Here is a 25668-nt window from a genome sequence, read left to right on the forward strand (position 1 = left end):
TTGGGCGGCTGCCTGGGGTGTCTCGGCTTTACAGCTCTGCCGGGCAGCTACTTGGTCAGGTTTGAACACGTTGCTAAGTACTACATGTTTGATACTTTGGCCTCTGAGGACCTTCAGTTTGGTCAATCAGTTCTGCAGGAACCTCAGCACTCTCCCACCCGGTTTGGGAGCTTTGGTACATCCCCATGGTACCAAATGGACCCAAGTATCCTCTTGGACATAAGAGAAAATAGGATTTTAATTACCTACCGGTAAATCCTTTTCTTGTTGTCCGTAGAGGATGCTGGGCGCCTGCCCGGTGCTTCGTTCTTTCTGCACTGTTACTTGGTTAAGTAATGTTAGTTCAGCTGTTGCTGTTCCTGTTTTCAAGTTTGGTTAGCTTGGCTTTCCTCTTGTTGTGTGTGCTGGTTCGGAATCTCACCACTATCCTTATCTATCCTTCTCTCAAAGTATGTCGGTCTCTTCGGGCACAGTTTTCTAGACTGAGTCTGGTAGGAGGGGCATAGAGGAAGGAGCCAGCCCACACTATAAAATTCTTAAAGTGCCCATGGCTCCTAGTGGACCCGTCTATACCCCATGGTACTAAATGGACCTCAGTATCCTCTACGGACTACGAGAAAAGGATTTACCGGTAGGTAATTAAAATCTTATTTTTGCTACAAAAGCTAGGTTAGTGGCTGAAATTAACGGTTTAAAGGTAAAAAAATAAAAATAATGAATCAGAGACATTTTTAAATGGATAAAAAAAATCTGCTTTAAGATAAGTAATGACAGGACATAGGCCCTCATTCCGAGTTGTTCGCTCGCAAGCTGCTTTTAGCAGCTTTGCACACGCTAAGCCGCCGCCTACTGGGAGTGAATCTTAGCTTATCAAAATAGCGAACGAAAGATTCGCAATATTGCGAAAAGACTTCTCTGTGCAGTTTCTGAGTAGCTCGAGACTTACTCTTCCAGTGCGATCAGTTCAGTGCTTGTCGTTCCTGGTTTGACGTCACAAACACACCCAGCGTTCGCCCAGACACTCCTCCGTTTCTCCAGCCACTCCCGCGTTTTTCTCAGAAACGGTAGCGTTTTTTCAAACACTCCCATAAAACGGCCTGTTTCCGCCCAGAAACACCCACTTCCTGTCAATCACATTACGATCACCAGAACGAAGAAAAAACCTCGTAATGCCGTGAGTAAAATACCTAACAGCATAGCAAATTTACTTGGCGCAGTCGCACTGCGGACATTGCGCATGCGCATTAGCGACTAATCGCTCCGTTGCGGGAAAAAAATAACGAGCGATCAACTCGGAATGACCACCATAACTACTTGCCATAATTAGTAGTCTGTGACTGTCGTTTGTCACGTACCTTTATGATGTGTCTTCACCTATTCTAATCTCTTACACATGGCTCTTACTCAGCTTGTATGCACAAAGCTCTGACTGCTTCTGAGCATGTGCACATAGTAACCATTAATAGTTCTACCATCAGATGGTTTTTATGTGATGGCTATTAGCCATCTCATCATTTGATTTGATATCAGAAACCCAGCAACCATTTGACGCCAGGCTTCTGATGTCCATCCCTAAATGACACAAACCTAACTTCCTTTCCTAAGTGCTCAGACTTTCTTATATTGCCTCATTCTGTTGAATCATATTAATGCACCACAATGGTATAATAGATTGTTTATATATTCCATAGAAATGAAGACCGATCTCAACCTATTATTGGAATGTCTGAAATTTCAAATGGATAATCCTGACTCTCAGAAAGAGACTTTGGTGGCTGTTCGCTCCATCTGCCAGAATAACAGTAATAATCTCTCATACAGCAACAACCATTGTTCATTAGGTGTACAGAATGCAATGAACACATTCCTTAGTAATGCAGGTGATTTATGTATTGTTACAGGTGATGCAAGTGACTATTTCAGAGAAATTGGTGGCTTAATATTCGTCAATAACCTCGCAAAATCCAGCGCTCATACAATTTTAAAAGAGGCTTCTTTGTATACTCTAGGAGTTCTCGCAGAGAGCAATGGTAATGGTGCCCTGATGTCTCCTGACTACAAACTATCAAAATATTTCAGTCCATGTTCTCTTTTACCTATTCTCATTTCATTTCAGTATATTGCCAGCAAACCTTGTGCACCTTGGATCTCTTTGAAGATGTCCATGCAGTGTTATCTAATAAGCAATTTGCTGTTAATTTAAAAAGAATGTCTGTTTTTATTCTTCTAGTCTTAGTTTCAAATAACAGTAAGTACATTTTTTTATTCATTTTAACTACATGAAAAATATATTCTAGCCTGTATATTGCTGAGCTAAAATAATCTATCTGCAGTCACCAAATGTAATTCTAGCTGTACAATATGTTATCTAACCCATTCTCTGGGTGAGATTCAAATGATATATCACGCCCAATTTCCTTTCTAAAATGATCTCCGTTATCGCGCATATTGCGCCCATAGTAATCAGGTTTACTGTGTAAAGGGTTGGGTGCCTCGCTACTCCGGGGGTAGCGAGCTGAAATAATGATACAACGTCCCTGAGGGCAGAAACAGAACGAGTGTGGAAAGGGGTGAAAAGATTTGAATCCCGCCCTCTGTGTTATATTTAATGCTTGAGAACTGCTCCTTTTTGCACCAGTACTGAATGTGCAGGGGGAAAGGTACAGACCTTTTAGTGTCCTGTGCAGATGTGCAAAGTCAAACCCAGGGGTTCCTCATATGAGCTATTCAGTATGTCTAATGTTTTCTAGTTTTAACTTCTCTATGTCATCTAAATAGAATTCTTCTGCTAGAAATCCAGTATAACAGGATGTCCTTACTACAGATGTGCCCTCCTGCATCTTGCCTCAATACGCCATGCAGCAGGAGATGCCTGGCGTTAGTCATCCGGCAGCTCTGCCAACGTCAGGTGTCTTTTTTTTAACGGAAATGCATCTTATTCGCATCGCTATGTGACTAGGACGCACAAGCAGCTTATGTAGCTGCATCTGCTTGCAAAATACTATGTTTCAGTGATTTCCAGGAAAACACTTTAACTTTGCATTTCATATGCAGATACAGCCACAGTCACACACAGAATATAGGCATGCTGCATATAATTTTACTCAGTGTAAGCTGCTTGTGCATCCTATTTCAATAGCAATGCGACATAGACAAATTTAAAGGAATAAGTCACTCATAAAGATGCTCGGCGCTGTACATAAAGCGCCAACATAATTTACATAGAGGAATCAAGATAAAATTGCATTCCATATAATTATGTATGGAGACAGACGTTAAATATGGCCTTCACAAGAGCTGTTTCGCCAACAACCACCCACTGTGAGGGTCAGCTGTGCACCACTTGGTAACCCCAGTTGTAGGATGGTATCACTATCACCACCTTGTTCCTTTATCGGCATCTGGATACTACTCACGCTTCTGAATCGTCTGTATAGCCTCTGCAGCATCTTCTTGCTACTTACTTTGGCTAATATGTTTAAGTGCTTATTCTGAGGCAGGACAGCCGGGAGAAGGATTAGAGCCTGATCTCAGGAACAAAGCAGGATCTTGGCAGTTGTGCCACTAATTACTCCCAACAGTTCTTACAAGAGCTGTAACACACCACTTAAAGATAATGATGTTACCCACAAACATGAACTGCAAGCCTTTTTTATGTAGAGCCAAATCTAGGAAAGGGGGAAGGCTGCATTCAATCAGGACTAGTTGTCTAACAGAGGTGAAGGTGCTGTAAAAAGTGTCTGCCGCAGCCAAATAAGTGGGAGGTGCGCCAGGCAACCCACAGGCCAACAACATGGATTCCAAGGGAGGTGGCCATGTAAGTCCATACCCCCTTATTGAACCTCACTAGCCCTGCTTGCGAGTGAAAGGCAGCAGTGCTGTGTTCAGGGGGGAGGGAGGCACCAGGGGTTAAAAGGGGAGGGCCTTCTTTCCTCTCTCCTACTTCCAGAACAGTCCGTTATTGGATGGCATGATATGGCGGAGCCCTAATCAGGCTTGAGTGCAAAACTTTCTCCTTGTAACCAGAAAGGCTTTTCGTATATAACATACCAAAACTGGAAAACTGTCTGCCTATAGGTAGAGTTTTAAAAACCATTAAAAGCGTTTCCCCTAACAACAGAATATATAACGATATAACATCGATCACTAGACATCTTTTAGAAAGAAAATCATTTTGTTAAGTTGTCACGATAATGCCATCATCCTTTCCTTGAGTAAATGTTTAACTGGCATCCTACATCGTCTGTAGTGGACCACCTAAAATGTGATGAAACACAGCAACAGTCACTGGACCTAGCAATATATTAACACGCACAAAGACAGATATGAATCAGCTTGCATGATTGGGCACCATACTTCACAAATGTATCAGTGCCATAACACATTGCCTTTACATTAATATGCACTAGCTGTCATTATAAATAAAACATATTCCAGCTTCACTCTGCCTAACATATTAAAACGTACTCGTTAATGAGGCCACATATGATTTCTGATAACCTGAAGATCTTGTGTGGTCTCTGTCTAACTATAGTGTTTATTTATGGAGGATTCAGGGTCTTAGCACCTGCCACAGTGGATTTGCACAGACACTGCTGCAGATCAGAGAGTGAGAGGCTCTGCATTGTGAATTGTTCAATACTATAGCATCAGACCCTCCAACATGACCCGCCCCACTAGGTACAAAATGCTCTGTTTCTGGACTTCCCTCTTAATTTATGATTTCCATCACCTGTGTTGAACTAGGTAAATGATAAGAAAGCTGTTTCTTCACAGGTGATGGCAATAATAAATTAGGAGGGAAGTCCAGAAACAGAGCATTTTGTACCTAGTGGGGCGGGTCATGTTGGAGGGTATGTAGCATGCATTTTTTGATTCATTTATATTGTTTGGAAAGTGAATATAAAAATGGAATATTGCATTTTACTCCTTTACTTTATTGATGAAGATTTCCTTTTCTGTTTATTTTCAGTATTTATATTTGTATTTGTCATTTTTGTTACAGAGACTGGTCAAACTCTTGCTAGAGAATCAAGATGTATAGACATACTTCTCATTTTATTTAGGTAACTTATTTAAATGTGATGCTCACATATGATGGTGTTGAATAAAAAAAAAGAAACCACCCATTTTAACTTTTTTTCCTTTTGCAGCAAAATGTTGACGCGTAACATGGTTCTGCCCACTGAAAGCACAAATCAGCAATATCATCTGTGGTCATCTATCTGCAGTGCTCTATGTTCCTGTGTCAATAACCCACAAAACGGTAGGAGCTCAGTATACCCCTTAACTGTGTTTCCGACAGGTTGTGGAATAGGAATTATTCACCTTTGAAGGGTAATGACAGTACAGTGAGTTATGATTTTTGCATTTTGAAACTATGACTAATTGATTTTCTGTTTCTCTTTTAGAGGAAAACCAGAAACTGTGCAGTTCAGCATTTCCACAGGCAAATGAATGGCTGCAGCACTCTATCCAACCAGCGATAACGCGGCCTATCTGTTCACTGATTGGCCTGACTACTGCCAATAACAGTAAGTAACTGTCGGCCTCCTGTCATGATAGAGTTTGGAAACTTAAAAAAATCTTATACAACGTCCCAACCCCTTCCCATTTATATCCCCAAGGCTGCCAGGAAGTCAGTTTTGTGTTTGTGACTACAGGAGTTAGGCACTTGTGCACATAGAGGTCTGTGGCAACATTGAAATTGTTCTTCCATTCATTGAGATTACATTCACTTTAGGCACAGTGATCATGGCTATTATACAGTGTATAAGAGGACCATTTATCAAACAATATTTGTGGCTATTTCCCTGAAAATACCAGTGCTGTTTTGGCACCCATTTTTGGAGCCCCCACACTGGGATATATTGCCAGTGGGGTAATCTTTCACTCCCGCCGCAGTTAGTGAGTGTGGACCCCATGCCACTGGCGCCATATTACACATGGCTCATCTGCTGCTAGAAATTTTGTCTAGTGAATGACTCCTGCTGTTTTAACATAGCAGTTAGGAGCTGATTGGCTGGTACTTTATCTCTTCCCACTTTATCTTTCCATGGCTTAGTAAATAGACCCCAAAGTAGTGGCAGATTTTACCTATGGACTGCAGGACTGCAGCTTCCCCCAGTAACATCCGCCACCTCAGTGAGCTCAGCTGAGCCAATTGCAGTCTGTGGGGGCATTAGCTGCGGTTAATTACCTCGGCTATATGTCCCGCTGGTGGCTATCCAATTAGCCATGAGAAGCCAACGTGAGAAGCGGCTTATCAGGGATTTTGCACCTGCTTCAGGTAGGCGAAACCAAATCCCCGGAAACAGCCCAGTTTTCGGCTGTTTCTACCGAAAACACACAGGTTTCACTGAACCTGTGGGTTTTTGGAATAGAATGTATTTTTCTCTGACGTCCTAGTGGATGCTGGGAACTCCGTAAGGACCATGGGGAATAGCGGCTCCGCAGGAGACTGGGCACAAAAGTAAAAGCTTTAGGACTACCTGGTGTGCACTGGCTCCTCCCCCTATGACCCTCCTCCAAGCCTCAGTTAGATTTTTGTGCCCGAACGAGAAGGGTGCATACTAGGTGGCTCTCCTGAGCTGCTTAGAGTAAAAGTTTAAATTAGGTTTTTTATTTTCAGTGAGTCCTGCTAGCAACAGGCTCACTGCACCGAGGGACTAAGGGGAGAAGAAGCGAACTCACCTGCGTGCAGAGTGGATTGGGCTTCTTAGGCTACTGGACATTAGCTCCAGAGGGACGATCACAGGCCCAGCCATGGATGGGTCCCAGAGCCGCGCCGCCGGCCCTCTTACAGAGCCAGAAGACAGAAGAGGTCCGGAAAATCGGCGGCAGAAGACGTCCTGTCTTCAATAAGGTAGCGCACAGCACCGCAGCTGTGCGCCATTGCTCTCAGCACACTTCACACTCCGGTCACTGAGGGTGCAGGGCGCTGGGGGGGGGCGCCCTGAGACGCAATAAAAACACCTTAGATGGCTAAAAATACATCACATATAGCTCCTAGGCTATATGGATGCATTTAACCCCTGCCAGTTTTTCCTTAAAAAAGCGGGAGAAAGGCTGCCGAGAAGGGGGCGGAGCCTATCTCCTCAGCACACAAGCGCCATTTTCCCTCACAGCTCCGTTGGAGGGAAGCTCCCTGGCTCTCCCCTGCAGTCCTGCACTACAGAAACAGGGTAAAACAAGAGAGGGGGGGCACTAATTTGGCAGATTAATAAATACAGCAGCTATATAAGGGAAAAACACTTATATAAGGTTATCCCTGTATATATATAGCGCTCTGGTGTGTGCTGGCAAACTCTCCCTCTGTCTCCCCAAAGGGCTAGTGGGGTCCTGTCCTCTATCAGAGCATTCCCTGTGTGTGTGCTGTGTGTCGGTACGTTGTGTCGACATGTATGAGGAGGAAAATGGTATGGAGGCGGAGCAATTGCCTGTAATAGTGATGTCACCCCCTAGGGAGTCGACACCTGACTGGATGGTCTTATGGAAGGAATTACGTGATAGCGTCAGCACTTTACAAAAGACTGTTGACGACATGAGACAGCCGGAAAAACAGTTAATACCTGTCCAGGCGTCTCAAACACCGTCAGGGGCTCTAAAGCGCCCGTTACCTCAGATGGTCGACACAGACCCAGACACGGACACTGACTCCAGTGTCGACGGTGAGGAAACAAACGTATTTTCCAGTAGGGCCACACGTTACATGATCACGGCAATGAAGGAGGTTTTGAACATTTCTGATACTACAAGTACCACAAAAAAGGGTATTATGTGGGGTGTGAAAAAACTACCCGTAGTTTTTCCTGAATCAGATGAATTAAATGAGGTGTGTGATGAAGCGTGGGTTTACCCCGATAAAAAACTGCTAATTTCTAAAAAATTATTGGCATTATACCCTTTCCCGCCAGAGGTCAGGGCGCGTTGGGAAACACCCCCTAGGGTAGATAAGGCGCTCACACGCTTATCAAAACAAGTGGCGTTACCGTCTCCTGATACGGCCGCCCTCAAAGAGCCAGCTGATAGGAAGCTGGAAAATATCCTAAAAAGTATATACACACATACTGGTGTTATACTGCGACCAGCAATCGCCTCAGCCTGGATGTGCAGTGCGGGGCTGGTTTGGTCGGATTCCCTGACTGAAAATATTGATACCCTGGACAGGGACAGTATATTATTGACTATAGAGCATTTAAAGGATGCATTTCTATATATGCGAGATGCACAGAGGGATATTTGCACTCTGGCATCAAGAGTAAGTGCGCTGTCCATTTCTGCCAGAAGAGGGTTATGGACGCGACAGTGGTCAGGTGATGCGGATTCCAAACGGCATATGGAAGTATTGCCGTATAAAGGGGAGGAGTTATTTGGGGTCGGTCTATCGGACCTGGTGGCCACGGCAACGGCTGGGAAATCCACCTTTTTACCCCAGGTCACCTCTAAGCAGAAAAAGACACCGTCTTTTCAGGCTCAGTCCTTTCGTCCCCATAAGGGCAAGCGGGCAAAAGGCCACTCATATCTGCCCCGGGGCAGAGGAAGGGGAAAAAGACTGCAGCAGGCAGCCTCTTCCCAGGAACAGAAGCCCTCCCCCGCTTCTGCCAAGTCCTCAGCATGACGCTGGGGCCTTACAAGCGGACTCAGGTACGGTGGGGGGTCGTCTCAAGAATTTCAGCGCGCAGTGGGCTCACTCGCAAGTGGACCCCTGGATCCTGCAGGTAGTATCTCAGGGGTACAAATTGGAATTCGAGACGTCTCCCCCTCGCCGGTTCCTGAAGTCTGCTTTGCCAACGTCTCCCTCCAACAGGGAGGCGGTATTGGAAGCCATTCACAAGCTGTATTCCCAGCAGGTGATAATCAAGGTACCCCTCCTACAACAGGGAAAGGGGTATTATTCCACGCTGTTTGTGGTACCGAAGCCGGACGGCTCGGTGAGACCTATTTTAAATCTGAAATCATTGAACACTTACATACAAAGGTTCAAATTCAAGATGGAGTCACTCAGAGCAGTGATAGCGAACCTGTAAGAAGGGGACTATATGGTGTCTCTGGACATCAAGGATGCTTACCTCCATGTCCCAATTTGCCCTTCTCACCAAGGGTACCTCAGGTTTGTGGTACAGAACTGTCACTATCAGTTTCAGACGCTGCCGTTTGGATTGTCCACGGCACCCCGGGTCTTTACCAAGGTAATAGCCGAAATGATGATTCTTCTTCGAAGAAAAGGCGTCTTAATTATCCCTTACTTGGACGATCTCCTGATAAGGGCAAGGTCCAGGGAACAGTTAGAGGTCGGAGTAGCACTATCTCAAGTAGTACTACGACAGCACGGGTGGATTCTAAATATTCCAAAATCGCAGCTGATTCCGACGACACGTCTGCTGTTCCTAGGGATGATTCTGGACACAGTCCAGAAAAAGGTGTTTCTCCCGGAGGAGAAAGCCAGGGAGTTATCCGAGCTAGTCAGGAACCTCCTAAAACCAGGCCAAGTGTCAGTGCATCAATGCACAAGGGTCCTGGGAAAAATGGTGGCTTCTTACGAAGCGATTCCATTCGGCAGATTCCACGCAAGAACTTTTCAGTGGGATCTGCTGGACAAATGGTCCGGATCGCATCTTCAGATGCATCAGCGGATAACCCTGTCTCCAAGGACAAGGGTGTCTCTCCTGTGGTGGTTGCAGACTGCTCATCTTTTAGAGGGCCGCAGATTCGGCATTCAGGACTGGGTCCTGGTGACCACGGATGCCAGCCTGAGAGGCTGGGGAGCAGTCACACAGGGAAGAAATTTCCAGGGCTTGTGGTCAAGCATGGAAACGTCATTTCACATAAATATCCTGGAACTAAGGGCCATTTACAATGCCCTAAGTCAAGCAAGGCCTCTGCTTCAGGGTCAGCCGGTGTTGATCCAGTCGGACAACATCACGGCAGTCGCCCACGTAAACAGACAGGGCGGCACAAGAAGCAGGAGGGCAATGGCAGAAGTTGCAAGGATTCTTCGCTGGGCGGAAAATCATGTGATAGCACTGTCAGCAGTGTTCATTCCGGGAGTGGACAACATGATGGCGTCCCGCCTCAACAAAAAACTAGACAGATATTGCGCCAGGTCAAGGGACCCTCAGGCAATAGCTGTGGACGCTCTGGTAACACCGTGGGTGTACCAGTCAGTGTATGTGTTCCCTCCTCTGCCTCTCATACCCAAGGTACTGAGAATCATAAGAAGGAGAGGAGTAAGGACTATACTCGTGGCTCCGGATTGGCCGAGAAGGACTTGGTACCCGGAACTTCAAGAGATGCTCACGGAGGACCCGTGGCCTCTACCTCTAAGAAAGGACCTGCTCCAGCAGGGACCCTGTCTGTTCCAAGACTTACCGCGGCTGCGTTTGACGGCATGGCGGTTGAACGCCGGATCCTGAAGGAAAAAGGCATTCCGGATGAAGTCATCCCTACCCTGATCAAAGCCAGGAAGGATGTAACCGTGCAACATTATCACCGTATTTGGCGTAAATATGTTGCGTGGTGTGAGGCCAGGAAGGCCCCTACAGAGGAATTTCAACTAGGTCGTTTCCTGCATTTCCTGCAAACAGGACTGTCTATGGGCCTAAAATTAGGGTCCATTAAGGTTCAAATTTCGGCCCTGTCGATTTTCTTCCAGAAAGAACTGGCTTCAGTTCCTGAAGTTCAGACGTTTGTCAAGGGTGTACTGCATATACAGCCTCCTTTTGTGCCTCCAGTGGCACCTTGGGATCTCAATGTAGTTTTGGGGTTCCTAAAATCACATTGGTTTGAACCACTCACCACTGTGGACTTAAAATATCTCACATGGAAAGTGGTAATGCTGTTAGCCCTGGCATCAGCCAGGCGTGTCTCAAAATTGGCGGCTTTATCCTATAAAAGCCCTTACCTAATTTTTCATACGGACAGGGCAGAATTGAGGACTCGTCCTCAATTTCTCCCTAAGGTGGTTTCAGCGTTTCACTTGAACCAGCCTATTGTGGTACCTGCGGCTACTAGGGACTTGGAGGACTCCAAGTTGCTGGACGTAGTCAGGGCCCTGAAAATATATGTTTCCAGGACGGCTGGAGTCAGAAAATCTGACTCGCTGTTTATCCTGTATGCACCCAACAAGCTGGGTGCTCCTGCTTCTAAGCAGACTATTGCTCGTTGGATTTGTAGTACAATTCAGCTTGCACATTCTGTGGCAGGCCTGCCACAGCCAAAATCTGTAAAAGCCCATTCCACAAGGAAAGTGGGCTCATCTTGGGCGGCTGCCCGAGGGGTCTCGGCTTTACAACTTTGCCGAGCAGCTACTTGGTCAGGGGCAAACACGTTTGCAAAATTCTACAAATTTGATACCCTGGCTGAGGAGGACCTGGAGTTCTCTCATTCGGTGCTGCAGAGTCATCCGCACTCTCCCGCCCGTTTGGGAGCTTTGGTATAATCCCCATGGTCCTTACGGAGTTCCCAGCATCCCCTAGGACGTCAGAGAAAATAAGAATTTACTTACCGATAATTCTATTTCTCATAGTCCGTAGTGGATGCTGGGCGCCCATCCCAAGTGCGGATTGTCTGCAATACTTGTACATAGTTATTGTTACAAAAATCGGGTTATTATTGTTGTGAGCCATCTTTTCAGAGGCTCCTCTGTTATCATGCTGTTAACTGGGTTCAGATCACAGGTTGTACAGTGTGATTGGTGTGGCTGGTATGAGTCTTACCCGGGATTCAAAATCCTTCCTTATTGTGTACGCTCGTCCGGGCACAGTATCCTAACTGAGGCTTGGAGGAGGGTCATAGGGGGAGGAGCCAGTGCACACCAGGTAGTCCTAAAGCTTTTACTTTTGTGCCCAGTCTCCTGCGGAGCCGCTATTCCCCATGGTCCTTACGGAGTTCCCAGCATCCACTACGGACTATGAGAAAAAGAATTATTGGTAAGTAAATTCTTATTTTCTCCTTCGTCCTAGAGGATGCTGGGGACTCCAAAAGGACCATGGGGTATAGACGGGATCCGCAGGAGACATGGGCATTTTAAGACTTTAAATGGTTGTGAACTGGCTCCTCCCTCTGTGCCCCTCCTCCAGACCTCAGTTAGATTCTGTGCCCAGAGGAGACTGGTTGCACACTAGGGGAGCTCTACTGAGTCTCTCTAAAAAATACATTTGTTAGGTTTATTATTTTCAGGGAGCACTGCTGGCAACAGGCTCCCTGCTTCGTGGGACTGAGGGGAGAGAAGCATACCTACTTCTGTGAGTTCAAAGGCTCTGCTTCTTAGGCTACTGGACACCATTAGCTCCAGAGGGTCTGATCACTTGGTGCGCCTAGCTGGTCGTTCCCGGAACCGCGCCGCCGTCCCCCTCACAGAGCCTGAAGAGAGAAGCCGGGTGAGTAGTAGAAGCAAGAAGACTTCAAAGGCGGCAGAAGACTTCAGATCTTTCTGAGGTACCACGCAGCGATCACGTTGCGCGCAATTGCTCCCTCACACAGGTGGCACTATATGGGTGCAGGGCCCAGGGGGGGCGTCCTGGGCAGCAATAAATCCTCACTTTGAGACTGGCATGACAGTATATATTGCATAGGCAATGTATACAGACCCCCGCCAGTATAAATAAAAGCGGGAACGAAGCGCGCCATGTAGGGGGCGGGGCTTCCTCCTTCAGCTCTAACCAGCGCCATTTTCTCCACAGCTTGCTGCAGAGACGCTGCTCCTGGCCCTTCACTGCTGTACACAAGTAACAGGGTGCACGAAACGAGAGGGGGGGGCACGAAATTTTGGTGTTGATTACTTGGTATAAAAGCGCTTACAGGTCTGGGGCGTTATTTAATTCCTTCAGACCGGTGAGGCGCTGGGTGTGAGCTGGCAAACTCCCTTTCTGTCTCTCTGAAGGACCTTACTGTGGGTCTGTCCCCTATAGCCCACTGTGTTTGGGGGTGTCGGTACGCGTGTGTCGGCATGTATGTGGTTGAAGGCTCTTCCCAGGAGGAGGCTGGTGTGGAGGCTGAACAGAATGTGGGAGTGACTCCATTGGCACCGCCGACTGCTGATTGGGTAGATATGTGGAGTGTTTTAAATGCAAGTGTGGCTTTATTGCATAAGAGGTTAGACAAATCTGAGTCTCAGAACCAAGCATGGAGACAATCCATGGGAGATGTTTTGTCACAATCTCAGACCCCCTCAGGGTCGCAGAAACGTTCATTTACCCATATAGCAGACACAGATACCGACACGGATTCCGACTCCAGTGTCAATTATGATGATGCCAAGTTACATCCTAAGGTGGCCAAGAGTATTCAGTACATGATTGTGGCAATTAAAGATGTGTTACATATCACAGAAGACCCCACTGTCCCTGACACAAGGGTCTGTATGTTTAAGGGAAAGAAACCTGAGGTAATGTTTCCTCCCTCTCATGAACTGAACGCTCTTTTTGAAAAAGCTTGGGAATCCCCTGCTTATCCTTTTCCCTCGCAGGTTAGGTTACGGTGGGAATCCTCACCCACGGTGGACAAAGCTCTGGCGCGTTTGTCAAAGAAGGTGGCGCTACCGTCCCCTGACACGGCGGCCCTAAAGGATCCTGCGGATCGTAAGCTGGAAACTACCTTAAAATCTTTGTTACTACGGGTACGCTGCTCAGGCCGGCCGTGGCATTGGCATGGGTGAGTAGCGCTATTGAAAGGTGGGCAGATAACTTGTCATCTGACATAGACACCCTGGATAGGGATAACATGCTTTTGGCGCTGGGTCATATCAGGGACGCAGCGATATATCTAAGAGAAACGGCAAGAGATATTGGCCTCTTGGGATCAAGGGCCAATGCCATGGCAATCTCGGCTAGGAGGGCGTTGTGGACTCATCAATGGAATGTTGATGCTGACTCTAAAAAGGCTATGGAGGCTCTGCCCTTCAAGGGTGAAGTGTTGTTTGGTGAGGGCCTCGTGGACCTGGTTTCTACAGCTACCGCGGGTAAGTCTTCTTTCTCTAACGTCCTAGTGGATGCTGGGAACTCCGAAAGGACCATGGGGAATAGCGGGCTCCGAAGGAGGCTGGGCACTCTAGAAAGATTTAGGACTACCTGGTGTGCACTGGCTCCTCCCACTATGACCCTCCTCCAAGCCTCAGTTAGATTTTGTGCCCGGCCAAGGTTGGATGCACACTAGGGGCTCTCCTGAGCTCTTAGAAGAAAGATAGTCTTAGGTTTATTATTTTCAGTGAGACCTGCTGGCAACAGGCTCACTGCAGCGAGGGACTAAGGGGAGAAGAAGCGAACTCGCCTGCTTGCAGCCGGATTGGGCTTCTTAGGCTACTGGACACCATTAGCTCCAGAGGGATCGACCGCAGGCCCAGCCTTGATGTTCGGTCCCGGAGCCGCGCCGCCGTCCCCCTTACAGAGCCAGAAGCAAGAAGATGGTCCGGAAAATCGGCGGCATGAAGACATCAGTCTTCACCAAGGTAGCGCACAGCACTGCAGCTGTGCGCCATTGCTCCTCTCACACTTCACACTCCGGTCACTGAGGGTGAAGGGCGCTGGGGGGGGGGCGCCCTGAGGCAGCAATAAAAACACCTTGGCTGGCAAAAATACCTCAATATATAGCCCCAGGGGCTATATATGAGGTAAATACCCCTGCCAGAATCCAGAAAAAAGCGGGAGAATAGGCTCACTGGGCGCCATTTTTCCCTCACAGTTCCGCTGGAAGGAAAATCCCTGCTCCTACACCAGCCGGTGCTGATCCAGTCAGACAACATCACAGCAGTCGCCCATGTGAATCGACAGGGCGGCACAAGAAGCAGGATGGCAATGGCAGAAGCCACAAGGATTCTCCGATGGGCGGAAAATCATGTACTAGCACTGTCAGCAGTGTTCATCCCGGGAGTGGACAACTGGGAAGCAGACTTTCTCAGCAGGCACGACCTCCACCCGGGAGAGTGGGGACTTCATCCAGAAGTCTTCCAAATGATTGTAAATCAGTGGGGTCGTCCACAGGTGGACATGATGGCGTCCCCCCTAAACAAAAAACTAGAGAGGTATTGCGCCAGGTCAAGAGACCCTCAGGCGATAGCTGTGGACGCTCTAGTGACACCGTGGGTGTACCAGTCAGTTTATGTGTTCCCTCCTCTACCTCTCATACCAAAGGTATTGAGAATAATAAGAAAGCGAGGTGTAAACACAATTCTCGTGGTTCCGGATTGGCCAAGAAGAGCGTGGTACCCGGAACTTCAAGAGATGATCTCAGAGGACCCGTGGTCTCTGCCGCTCAGACAAGACCTGCTACAGCAGGGGCCCTGTCTGTTCCAAGACTTACCGCGGCTGCGTTTGACGGCATGGCGGTTTAACGCCGGATCCTGAAGGAAAAGGGCATTCCGGAGGAAGTCATTCCTACGCTTATTAAAGCTAGAAAAGAGGTTACAGCAAATCATTATCACCGCATATGGCGGAAGTATGTTGTATGGTGTGAGGCCGAAAAGGCCCCAACAGAGGAATTTCAACTAGGTCGATTTCTGCATTTCCTGCAAGCAGGAGTTAATATGGGCCTAAAACTAGGCTCCATTAATGTACAGATCTCGGCTCTGTCGTTTTTCTTTCAAAAAGAACTAGCTTCAGTACCTGAAGTTCAGACATTTGTGAAAGGAGTGCTGCATATTCAGCCCCCATTTGTGCCTCCTGTGGCACCTTGGGATCTCAACGTGATGTTGAGTTTCTTAAAATCACATTGGTTTGAGCCACTAAAAACCGTGGATCTGAAATATCTCACGTGGAAAGTGGTCATGTTATTGGCTTTGGCTTCAGCCAGGCGTGTGTCAGAATTGGCGGCTTTATCATGTAAAAGCCCTTATCTGATTTTCCATATGGATAGGGCAGAATTGAGGACTCGTCCCCAATTTCTCCCAAAGGTGGTGTCAGCGTTTCACCTGAACCAGCCTATTGTGGTGCCTGCGGCTACTAGGGACTTGGAGGACTCCAAGTTGCTAGACGTTGTCAGGGCCCTGAAAATATATGTTTCCAGGATGGCTGGAGTCAGAAAATCTGACTCGCTGTTTATCCTGTATGCACCCAACAAGCTGGGTGCTCCTGCTTCTAAGCAGACTATTGCTCGCTGGATTTGTAGTACAATTCAGCTTGCTCATTCTGTGGCAGGCCTGCCACAGCCACAATCTGTAAATGCCCATTCCACTAGGAAGGTGGGCTCATCTTGGACGGCTGCCCGAGGGGTCTCGGCTTTACAACTTTGCCGAGCAGCTACTTGGTCAGGGGCAAACACGTTTGCAAAATTCTACAAATTTGATACCCTGGCTGAGGAGGACCTGGAGTTCTCTCATTCGGTGCTGCAGAGTCATCCGCACTCTCCCGCCCGTTTGGGAGCTTTGGTATAATCCCCATGGTCCTTTCGGAGTTCCCAGCATCCACTAGGACGTTAGAGAAAATAAGAATTTACTCACCGGTAATTCTATTTCTCGTAGTCCGTAGTGGATGCTGGGCGCCCATCCCAAGTGCGGTTTATCTGCAATACTTGTACATAGTTATTGTTAACTAAATCGGGTTATTGTTGAGCCATCTGTTGAGAGGCTCAGTTGTTTCATACTGTTAACTGGGATTCATATCACGAGTTGTACGGTGTGATTGGTGTGGCTGGTATGAGTCTTACCCGGGATTCAAAATCCTTCCTTATTGTGTACGCTCGTCCGGGCACAGTGTCCTAACTGAGGCTTGGAGGAGGGTCATAGTGGGAGGAGCCAGTGCACACCAGGTAGTCCTAAATCTTTCTAGAGTGCCCAGCCTCCTTCGGAGCCCGCTATTCCCCATGGTCCTTTCGGAGTTCCCAGCATCCACTACGGACTACGAGAAATAGAATTACCGGTGAGTAAATTCTTATTTTTTTGCCTCAGCAAAAGAAAATGCCTCAATACCAGATGCAGTCCTTTCGGTCTCATAAATTCAGGAAAGAACGTGGATCTTCCTTCCTTGCGGCCAGAGGTAAGGGAAGAGGAAAGCTCCCAGGAGCAGAAGTCTTCCCCGGCTTCTGCCAAATCCACTGCATGACGCTGGGGCTCCTCTGCGGGAGTCCGCACCGGTGGGGGCACGTCTTCAGCTCTTCGGTCAAGTCTGGGTTCGCTCGGGCCTGGATCCTTGGGTGCTGGAAATTGTGACCCAAGGGTACAAACTGAAGTTCCAAGACGTGCCTCCACATCAATTTTTCAAATCGGCCTTACCAGTTTCTCACCCAGAGAGAGAGGTAGTGTGTGCTGCAATACAAAAGCTGTGTCAACAGTAAGTCATTGTCACGGTTCCCCCGTTACAACAGGGGAAAGGGTTTTATTCAACCCTGTTCGTGGTCCCGAAGCCGGATGGCTCGGTCACACCGATTCTGAACTTAAAATCCCTCAACCTGTATTTAAAAAGATTCAAATTCAAGATGGAATCTCTCCGAGCTGTGATCTCCAGTCTGGAGGGGGGGGGATTTTATGGTGTCAGTCGACATAAAGGATGCATACCTACATGTCCCCATATATCCTCCTCATCAGGCGTTCCTGAGGTTCACTGTTCAGGATTGTCACTACCAATTTCAGACGTTGCCGTTTGGTCTTTCCACGGCCCCGAGGATTTTCACCAAGGTAATGGCGGAAATGATGGTACTCCTGCGCAAGCAAGGGGTCACAATTATCCCGTACTTGGACGATCTCCTGATAAAGGCGAGATCACAGGAGCAGTTGCTAAAAAAACGTGGCGCTCTCCCTGACAGTTCTGCAACAACATGGCTGGCTCCTAAATTTGCCAAAGTCGCAGTTGATTCCGACAACACGGCTGTCGTTTTTGGGCATGATTCTGGACACGGAACTACAGAGAATTTTTCTCCCATTGGAAAAAGCTCTGGAAATCCAGAACATGGTCAAGAAGCTTCTGAAACCGGCAAGAGTGTCGATTCATCAATGCACTCGAGTGCTGGGGAAAAAGGTGGCGGCCTACGAGGCCATTCCGTTTGGCAGGTTCCATGCAAGAACTTTTCAGTGGGACCTGTTGAACAAGTGGTCCGGGTCCCATCTACACATGCACCGGAAGATAAGCCTGTCCCCCAGGGCCAGGATTTCTCTCCTGTGGTGGCTCCAACTTTTTCACCTTCTAGAGGGTCGCAGGTTTGGGATCCAAGATTGGATCTTGGTGACCACGGATGCGAGTCTCCGAGGTTGGGGAGCAGTCACACAGGGGTTAAATTTCCAGGGAAAATGGTCAAGCCAAGAAGCTTGTCTACACATAAACATTCTGGAATTAAGAGCCATCTACAACGGCCTTCTACAAGCGGAACATCTGCTGCGCGGCCTACCTGTCCTGATTCAGTCAGACAACATAACAGCGGTGGCGCACATAAACCGCCAAGGCGGAACAAGGAGCAGAGCGGCGATGGCGGAGGCCACAAAGATTCTTCGCTGGGCGGAAAAACATGCAAGCGCTCTGTCAGCGGTCTTCATTCCAGGCGTGGACAACAGGGAAGCAGACTTCCTCAGCAGACACGATCTCCATCCAGGAGAGTGGGGTCTTCATCAAGAGGTCTTTGCAGAAGTGACAGGTCGTTGGGGAATTCCTCAAATAGACATGATGGCGTCTCGCCTCAACAAGAAGCTTCAGACATATTGTTCCAGGTTGAGCGACTCTCAGGCAGTAGCTGTGGACGCTCTAGTGACACCGTGGGTGTTTCAGTCGGTCTATGTGTTCCCTCCACTTCCTCTCATCCCAAAGGTGATAAGGATCATAAGAAGAACAAGGGTTCAGGCGATACTCGCGGTTGCGTTTGACGGCATAGCGGTTGAACGCCAAATCCTAGCTCAAAAGGGTATTCCCGGAGAGGTCATCCCCACTCTACTGAAAGCTAGTAAGGAGGTAACGGCGAAGCATTACCACCGTATTTGGAGAAAATATGTGTCTTGCTGCAAATCCAAGAAGGCGCCTATGGAAGAATTTCAGCTGGGTCGTTTTCTCCATTTTTTGCAAGCTGGTGTGGATTCGGGCCTTAAGTTAGGCTCCATTAAAGTGCAGATCTCGGCCTTATCTGTTTTCTTTCAAAAGGAATTGGCCTCGCTTCCAGAAGTACATACTTTCGTGAAGGGCGTGCTGCACATCCAGCCTCCATTTGTGCCCCTAGTGGCACCATGGGACCTTAACGTGGTGTTACAGTTCCTTACGTCGCATTGGTTTGATCCTTTACAAAAGTTTGAGTTGAAATTTCTCACTTGGAAAGTGGTCATGCTATTGGCCTTGGTGTCCGCAAGGCGGGTGTCAGAGTTGGCGGCTTTGTCTCACAAAAGCCCCTACTTGGTTTTCCATGCAGATAGAGCGGAGTTGAGGACTAGTCAATAATTTCTCCCAAAGGTGGTTTCTTCGTTTCATATGAACCAACCTATTGTGGTACCTGTGGCTACTGAAGCCTTGGCTGAGTCAAAGTCTCTCGATGTGGTCAGAGCTTTGAAAATTTATGTAGCCAGAAAGGTTCGTATTAGGAAAACAGAGGCACTGTTTGTCCTGTATGCTTCCAAGAAGGTTGGGGCTCCTGCTTCTAAGCAGACTATTGCATGCTGGATCTTTAATACGATTCAGCATGCTCATTCTACGGCTGGATTTCCGTTACCGAAATCGGTGAAGGCCCATTCCACTAGGAGGGTGGGCTCGTCTTGGGCGGCTGCCCGGGGGGTGTCTCGGCGTTACAACTTTGCCGAGCAGCTACTTGGTCTGGTTCAAACACTTTTGCAAAATTCTAAAGTTTGATACCCTAGCTGATGAGGACCTCATGTTTGCTCAATCGGTGCTGCAGAGTCATCCGCACTCTCCCGCCCGGTCTGGAGCTTTGGTATAAACCCCATGGTCCTTTTGGAGTCCCCAGCATCCTCTAGGACGTAGGAGAAAATAGGATTTTAATACCTACCGGTAAATTCTTTTCTCTTAGTCCGTAGAGGATGCTGGGCGCCCGTCCCAGTGCAGACTTTTTTCTGCAGTACTTGTTAATGGTTATTGCTTTTGTTACACAAACGTTGTGTTTCGGTTAAGGTCAGCCTGTTGCTGATCTCTTTGGTTCACGCTGTTACCTGGTTTTAGTTAAATGCCATGTTGTACAGGTTGAGTATTCCTTATCCAAAATGCTTGGGACCAGAGGAATTTTGGATATCGGATTTTTCCTTATTTTGGAATAATTGCATACAATAATGAGATATCATGGTGATGGGACCCAAGTCTAAGCACAGAATGCATTTATGTCACATATACACCTTATAATTTTAGCCAATTTTTTTCATAACTTTGTGCATTAAACAAAGTGTGTGTACATTCACACAATTCATTTATGTTTCATATACACCTTATACACACAGCCTGAAGGTCATTTAATACAATATTTTTATGAGTATTAAACAAAGTTTGTGTACATTGAGCCATCAAAAAACAAAGGTTTCACTATCTCACTCCCACTCAAAAAAGTCTGTATTTCGGAATATTCCGTATTTCAGAGTATTTGGATATGGGATACTCAACCTGTACGGTGTGTTGTGGTGTGAGCTGGTATGTATCTCACCCTTAGTTTAACAAAATCCTTTTCCTCGAAATGTCCGTCTCCTCTGGCACAGTTCCTATAACTGAGGTCTGGAGGAGGGGCATAGAGGGAGGAGCCAGTTCACGCCCATTAAAGTCTTAAATTGCCCATGTCTCCTGCGGATCCCGTCTATACCCCATGGTCCTTTTGGAGTCGAGTCACCAGCATCCTCTACGGACTAAGAGAAAAGGATTTACTGGTAGATATTAAAATCCTATTTCTCTGACGTCCTAAGTGGATGCTGGGACTCCGTAAGGACCATGGGGAATAGCGGCTCCGCAGGAGACTGGGCACAACTAAAGAAAGCTTTAGGACTACCTGGTGTGCACTGGCTCCTCCCTCTATGACCCTCCTCCAGACCTCAGTTAGAATCTTGTGCCCGGCTGAGCTGGATGCACACTAGGGGCTCTCCTAAGCTCCTAGAAAAGAAAGTATATTTTAGGTTTTTTTATTTTCAGTGAGATCTGCTGGCAACAGACTTACTGCTACGAGGGACTAAGGGGAGAAGAAGCGAACCTACCTGCTTGCAGCTACCTTGGGCTTCTTAGGCTACTGGACACCATTAGCTCGAGAGGGATCGAACACAGGGCCCGACCTCGATCGTCCGGTCCCGGAGCCGCGCCGCCGTCCCCCTTACAGAGCCAGAAGCAAGAAGATGGTCCTGAAAATTGGCGGCAGAAGACTTCGGTCTTCAACAAGGTAGCGCACAGCACTGCAGCTGTGCGCCATTGCTCCTCATGCACACCTCACACTCCGGTCACTGATGGGTGCAGGGCGCTGGGGGGGGGGGGGGGGGGCGCCCTGAGCAGCAATATTAACACCTTGGCTGGCAAAAAAATCACAATATATAGTCCTAGAGGCTATATATGTGAAAAATACCCCTGCCAGAGATCCATAAAAAATCGGGAGAAGTCCGACGAAAAAGGGGCGGGGCTATATTCCTCAGCACACTGGCGCCATTTTTCCCTCACAGCTCCGCTGGAAGGATCGCTCCCAGGCTCTCCCCTGCAGTTTCAAGACTACAAAGGGTAAAAAAGAGAGGGGGGGCACTAAATTTAGGCGCAGCAGTATATATATAAGCAGCTATAAGGGAAAATCACTCAGTTATAGTGTTCATCCCTGTGTTATATAGCGCTCTGGTGTGTGCTGGCATACTCTCTCTCTGTCTCCCCAAAGGGCTTTGTGGGGTCCTGTCCTCTGTCAGAGCATTCCCTGTGTGTGTACGGTGTGTCGGTACGGCTGTGTCGACATGTTTGATGAGGAGGCTTATGTGGAGGCGGAGCAGATGCCGATAAATGTGATGTCACCCCCTGCGGGGCCGACACCTGAGTGGATGGATAGGTGGAAGGTATTAACCGACAGTGTCAACTCCTTACATAAAAGGCTGGATGACGTAACAGCTGTGGGACAGCCGGCTTCTCAGCCCGCGCCTGCCCAGGCGTCTCAAAGACCATCAGGGGCTCAAAAACGCCCGCTACCTCAGATGGCAGACACAGGTGTCGACAAGGAGTCTGACTCCAGTGTCGACGAGGTTGAGACATATACACAATCCACTAGGTACATCCGTTGCATGATCTCGGCAATGAAAAATGTGTTACACATTTCTGACATTAACCCAAGTACCACAAAAAAGGGGTTTTATGTTTGGCGAGAAAAAGCAGCCAGTGTTTTGTTCCCCCATCAGATGAGTGAATGAAGTGTGTGAAGAAGCGTGGGTTCCCCCGATAAGAAACTGGTAATTTCTAAAAAGTTACTGATGGCGTACCCTTTCCCGCCAGAGGATAGGTCACGTTGGGAGATATCCCCTAGGGCAGTGATTTTCAACCTTTTTAAACTCGTGGCACACTGATCAAGATTTTAAAATTGCCAAGGCACACCATCAGTTTTTTTTTAAAGCAAATATAATATATAATAACAAATCTCAACATATATTGACCCACACTGTAACAAAACTAATGCTTTCACCCTCACAGTAATAAAATACATTGTCGTCCACAGTAATAAAGCACATTGCCCCCCACAGTAATAAAGTACATTGGCCCCTGCAGTAATAAAACATATTGTCCCCCACAGTAATGCCACACACTGCCCCATAGTGATTCAACTCATTGGCCTTACGGCCCACCCACCCCAGTAATTCCACAAAATATCCCCCCATATTAATTCCACACATAGCCTGCCTTTCCCCCAATTAATTCCACACATAACATGCCCCCCCCAGTAATTCCACACATAGCCTGCCCCCCCAGTAATTCCCCACATAGCCTGTCTCCCCAGTAATGCCACACACAGCCTGCCCCCCCCCCCAGTAATTCCACACACAGCCTGCCCCCCCCCAGTAATTCCCCACATAGCCTGCCCCCCCCAGTAATTCCATACATAGCCTGTCCCCCCAGTAATGCCACATACAGCCTGCCCCCCCCCAGTAATTCCACACACAGCCTGCCCCCCCAGTAATTCCCCACATAGCCTGCCCCCCCAGTAATTCCATACATAGCCTGTCCCCCCAGTAATGCCACATACAGCCTGCCCCCCCCCAGTAATTCCACACACAGCCTGCCCCCCCAGTAATGCCACACATAGCCATCCCCCCCAGTAATTCCACACATAGCCTGCTGCCCCAGTAATGCCACACATAGCCTTCCCCCACAGTAATTCCACACATAGCCTGCTGCCCCAGTAATGCCACACACAGCCTGCCCCCCCAGTAATTCCCCACATAGCCTGCCCCCCCCCAGTAATTCCATACATAAATAAAAACATGATTATTTGAATTTAACCTGTGGCTGTATAGAAGCTCTCCCTCTCAGCCTGTGGCGCGAGCAGTGAGGACTGAGGAGCGCTGAGAAGGCATGGAGACTCCGGAGTCCTGCAGCACGGAGCAGCAGTGGGCGGGCGGCAAGGCTACGTGGCGTGTGAGACCTATGAGTCGCGCACGTCACCATAGGTCATGGGCTGGCTTTCGGAAGAGGACAGCGCTGCCCGAGACAGCGAGTGACAGCGGCGGTACCCCTGACAGGCGACGGCATCTCTGGTGGGTGGTGGCAGCGGGCATCTCTGGTGGGCAGCGGCACACTTGGCAACCGCTCACGGCACACTAGTGTGCCGCGGCACAGCGGTTGAAAAACGCTTCCCTAGGGTGGATAAGGCGCTCACACGTTTGTCAAAAAAGGTGGCACTGCCGTCTTAGGATACGGCCACTTTGAAGGAGCCTGCTGATAAAAAGCAGGAGGCTATCCTGAAGTCTGTATGCACACACTCAGGTACTATATTGAGACCTGCAATTGCCTCAGCATGGATAGTGCTGCTACAGTGTGGTCTATTACCCTGTCAGGACAGGGATACTAATTTGCTAACCATAGAGCATATTAAAGACGTCGTCTTATATATGAGGGATGCACAGAGGGATATTTGTCGGCTGGCATCCTGAATTAATGCAATGTCCATTCTGCCAGGAGGGTATTAGGGACCCGGCAGTGGACAGGCGATGCTGACTTTAGAAGGCACATGAAGATTCTGCCTTATAAGGGTGAGGAATTGTTTGGGGATGGTCTCTGGGACCTCGTATCCACAGCAACAGCTGGGAAAGAAATTTTTTTACCTCAGGTTTCCTCACAGCCTAGGAAAGCACCGTATTATCAGGTACAGTCCTTTCGGCTTCAGAAAAGCAAGCGGGTCAAAGGCGCTTCCTTTCTGCACAGAGACAAGGGAAGAGGGAAAAAGCTGCACCAGACAGCCAGTTCCCAGGATCAAAAATCTTCCCCCGCTTCCTGAGTCCACCACATGACGCACAGGTGGAGCCAGGTGCGGTGGGGGCGTGTCTCGGGAACTTCAGCGACCAGTGGGCTCACTCACAGGTGGATCCCTGGGTTCTGCAAGTAGTATCACTGGGATACAAGCTGGAGTTCAAGGCGACTCCCCCTCGCCGTTACCTCAAATCAGCCTTGCCTGCTGCCCTCGAGGGGAGGTAGTACTGGCGGCAATTCACAAGCTGTACTCCAGCAGGTGATAATCAAGGTACCCCTCCTTCAACAAGGCCGGGGTTACTATTCCACAATGGTTGTGGTACCGAAACCGGACGGTTCGGTGAGACCCATTCAAAAATTGAAATCCTTGAACACTTATATACGAAGGTTCAAGTTCAAAATGGAATCGCTCAGGGCGGTTATTGCAAGCCTGGACAAAGGGGATTACATGGTATCACTGGACATCAAGGATGCTTACCTGCATGTCCCCATTTACCCTCCTCACCAGGAGTACCTCAAAATTGTGGTACAGGACTGTCATTACCAATTCCAGACGTTGCCGTTGGTCTGTCCCCGGCACAGAGGGTATTTACCAAGGTAATGGCCGAAATGATGATACTCCTTCGAAAAAAGGGAGTTATAATTATCCCGTACTTGGACGATCTCCTTATAAAGGCGAGGTCCAGGGAGCAGTAGTTGGTCGGAGTAGCACTATCTCGTGAAGTGCTACAACAGCACGGCTGGATTCTGAATATTCCAAAGTTGCAGCTGGTTCCTACGACGCGTCTACTGTTCCTGGGTATGGTTCTGGACACAGAACAGGAAAAAGTGTTTCTCCCGGAGGAGAAGGCCAAGGAGTTGTCATCTCTAGCCAGAGACCTCCTAAAACAAATACAGGTGTCGGTGCATCAATGCACGCGAGTCCTGGGAAAGATGGTAGCTTCTTACGAAGAAATTCCATTCGGCAGGTTCCATGCAAGGATCTTCCAGTGGGATCTGTTGGACAAGTGGTCCGGGTCGCATCTTCAGATGCATCGGCTGATAACCCTGTCTCCAAGGGCCAGGGTGTTGCTGTTGTGGTGGCTGCAGAGTGCTCATCTTCTAGAGGGCCGCAGATTCGGCATACAGGACTGGGTCCTAGTGACCACGGATGCCAGCCTCCGAGGCTGGGGGGCAGTCACACAGGGAAGAAACTTCCAAGGACTATGGTCGAGTCAGGAGACTTCCCTACACATAAATATTCTGGAACTAAGGGCCATTCACAATGCCCTAAGTCAGGCTAGACCCCTGCTTCCACACCAGCCGGTGCTGATCCAGTCAGACAACATCACGGCGGTCGCCCATGTAAACCAACAGG

The 25668-nt window shown here is 48.3% G+C and overlaps 1 protein-coding gene across 8 annotated transcripts in view; it reads left to right on the forward strand.

Moving 5' to 3' along the window:
• TERB1 (telomere repeat binding bouquet formation protein 1) overlaps positions 1-25668 on the forward strand; it is a 569128-nt gene that overhangs the window by 133282 nt on the left and 410178 nt on the right. For 6 of the 8 annotated variants that reach the window (XR_010189500.1, XM_063945551.1, XM_063945548.1 and 3 more), the window contains exons 3-8: positions 1692-1802; positions 1881-2030; positions 2117-2248; positions 5006-5066; positions 5154-5266; positions 5412-5534. Coding sequence is in view for 7 of the 8 variants with exons in the window: in XM_063945551.1 (XP_063801621.1) it covers positions 1692-1802; positions 1881-2030; positions 2117-2248; positions 5006-5066; positions 5154-5266; positions 5412-5534 (690 nt within the window). In the remaining variant the exon portion in view is untranslated. The remainder of the gene's footprint in view (positions 1-1691; positions 1803-1880; positions 2031-2116; positions 2249-5005; positions 5067-5153; positions 5267-5411; positions 5535-25668) is intronic. The other 2 variants (XM_063945547.1, XM_063945549.1) reach the window with 2 other exon arrangements.

The sequence above is a fragment of the Pseudophryne corroboree genome, chromosome 11 (genome assembly GCF_028390025.1).
Source record: "Pseudophryne corroboree isolate aPseCor3 chromosome 11, aPseCor3.hap2, whole genome shotgun sequence".
Taxonomy (NCBI): Eukaryota; Metazoa; Chordata; class Amphibia; order Anura; family Myobatrachidae; genus Pseudophryne; species Pseudophryne corroboree.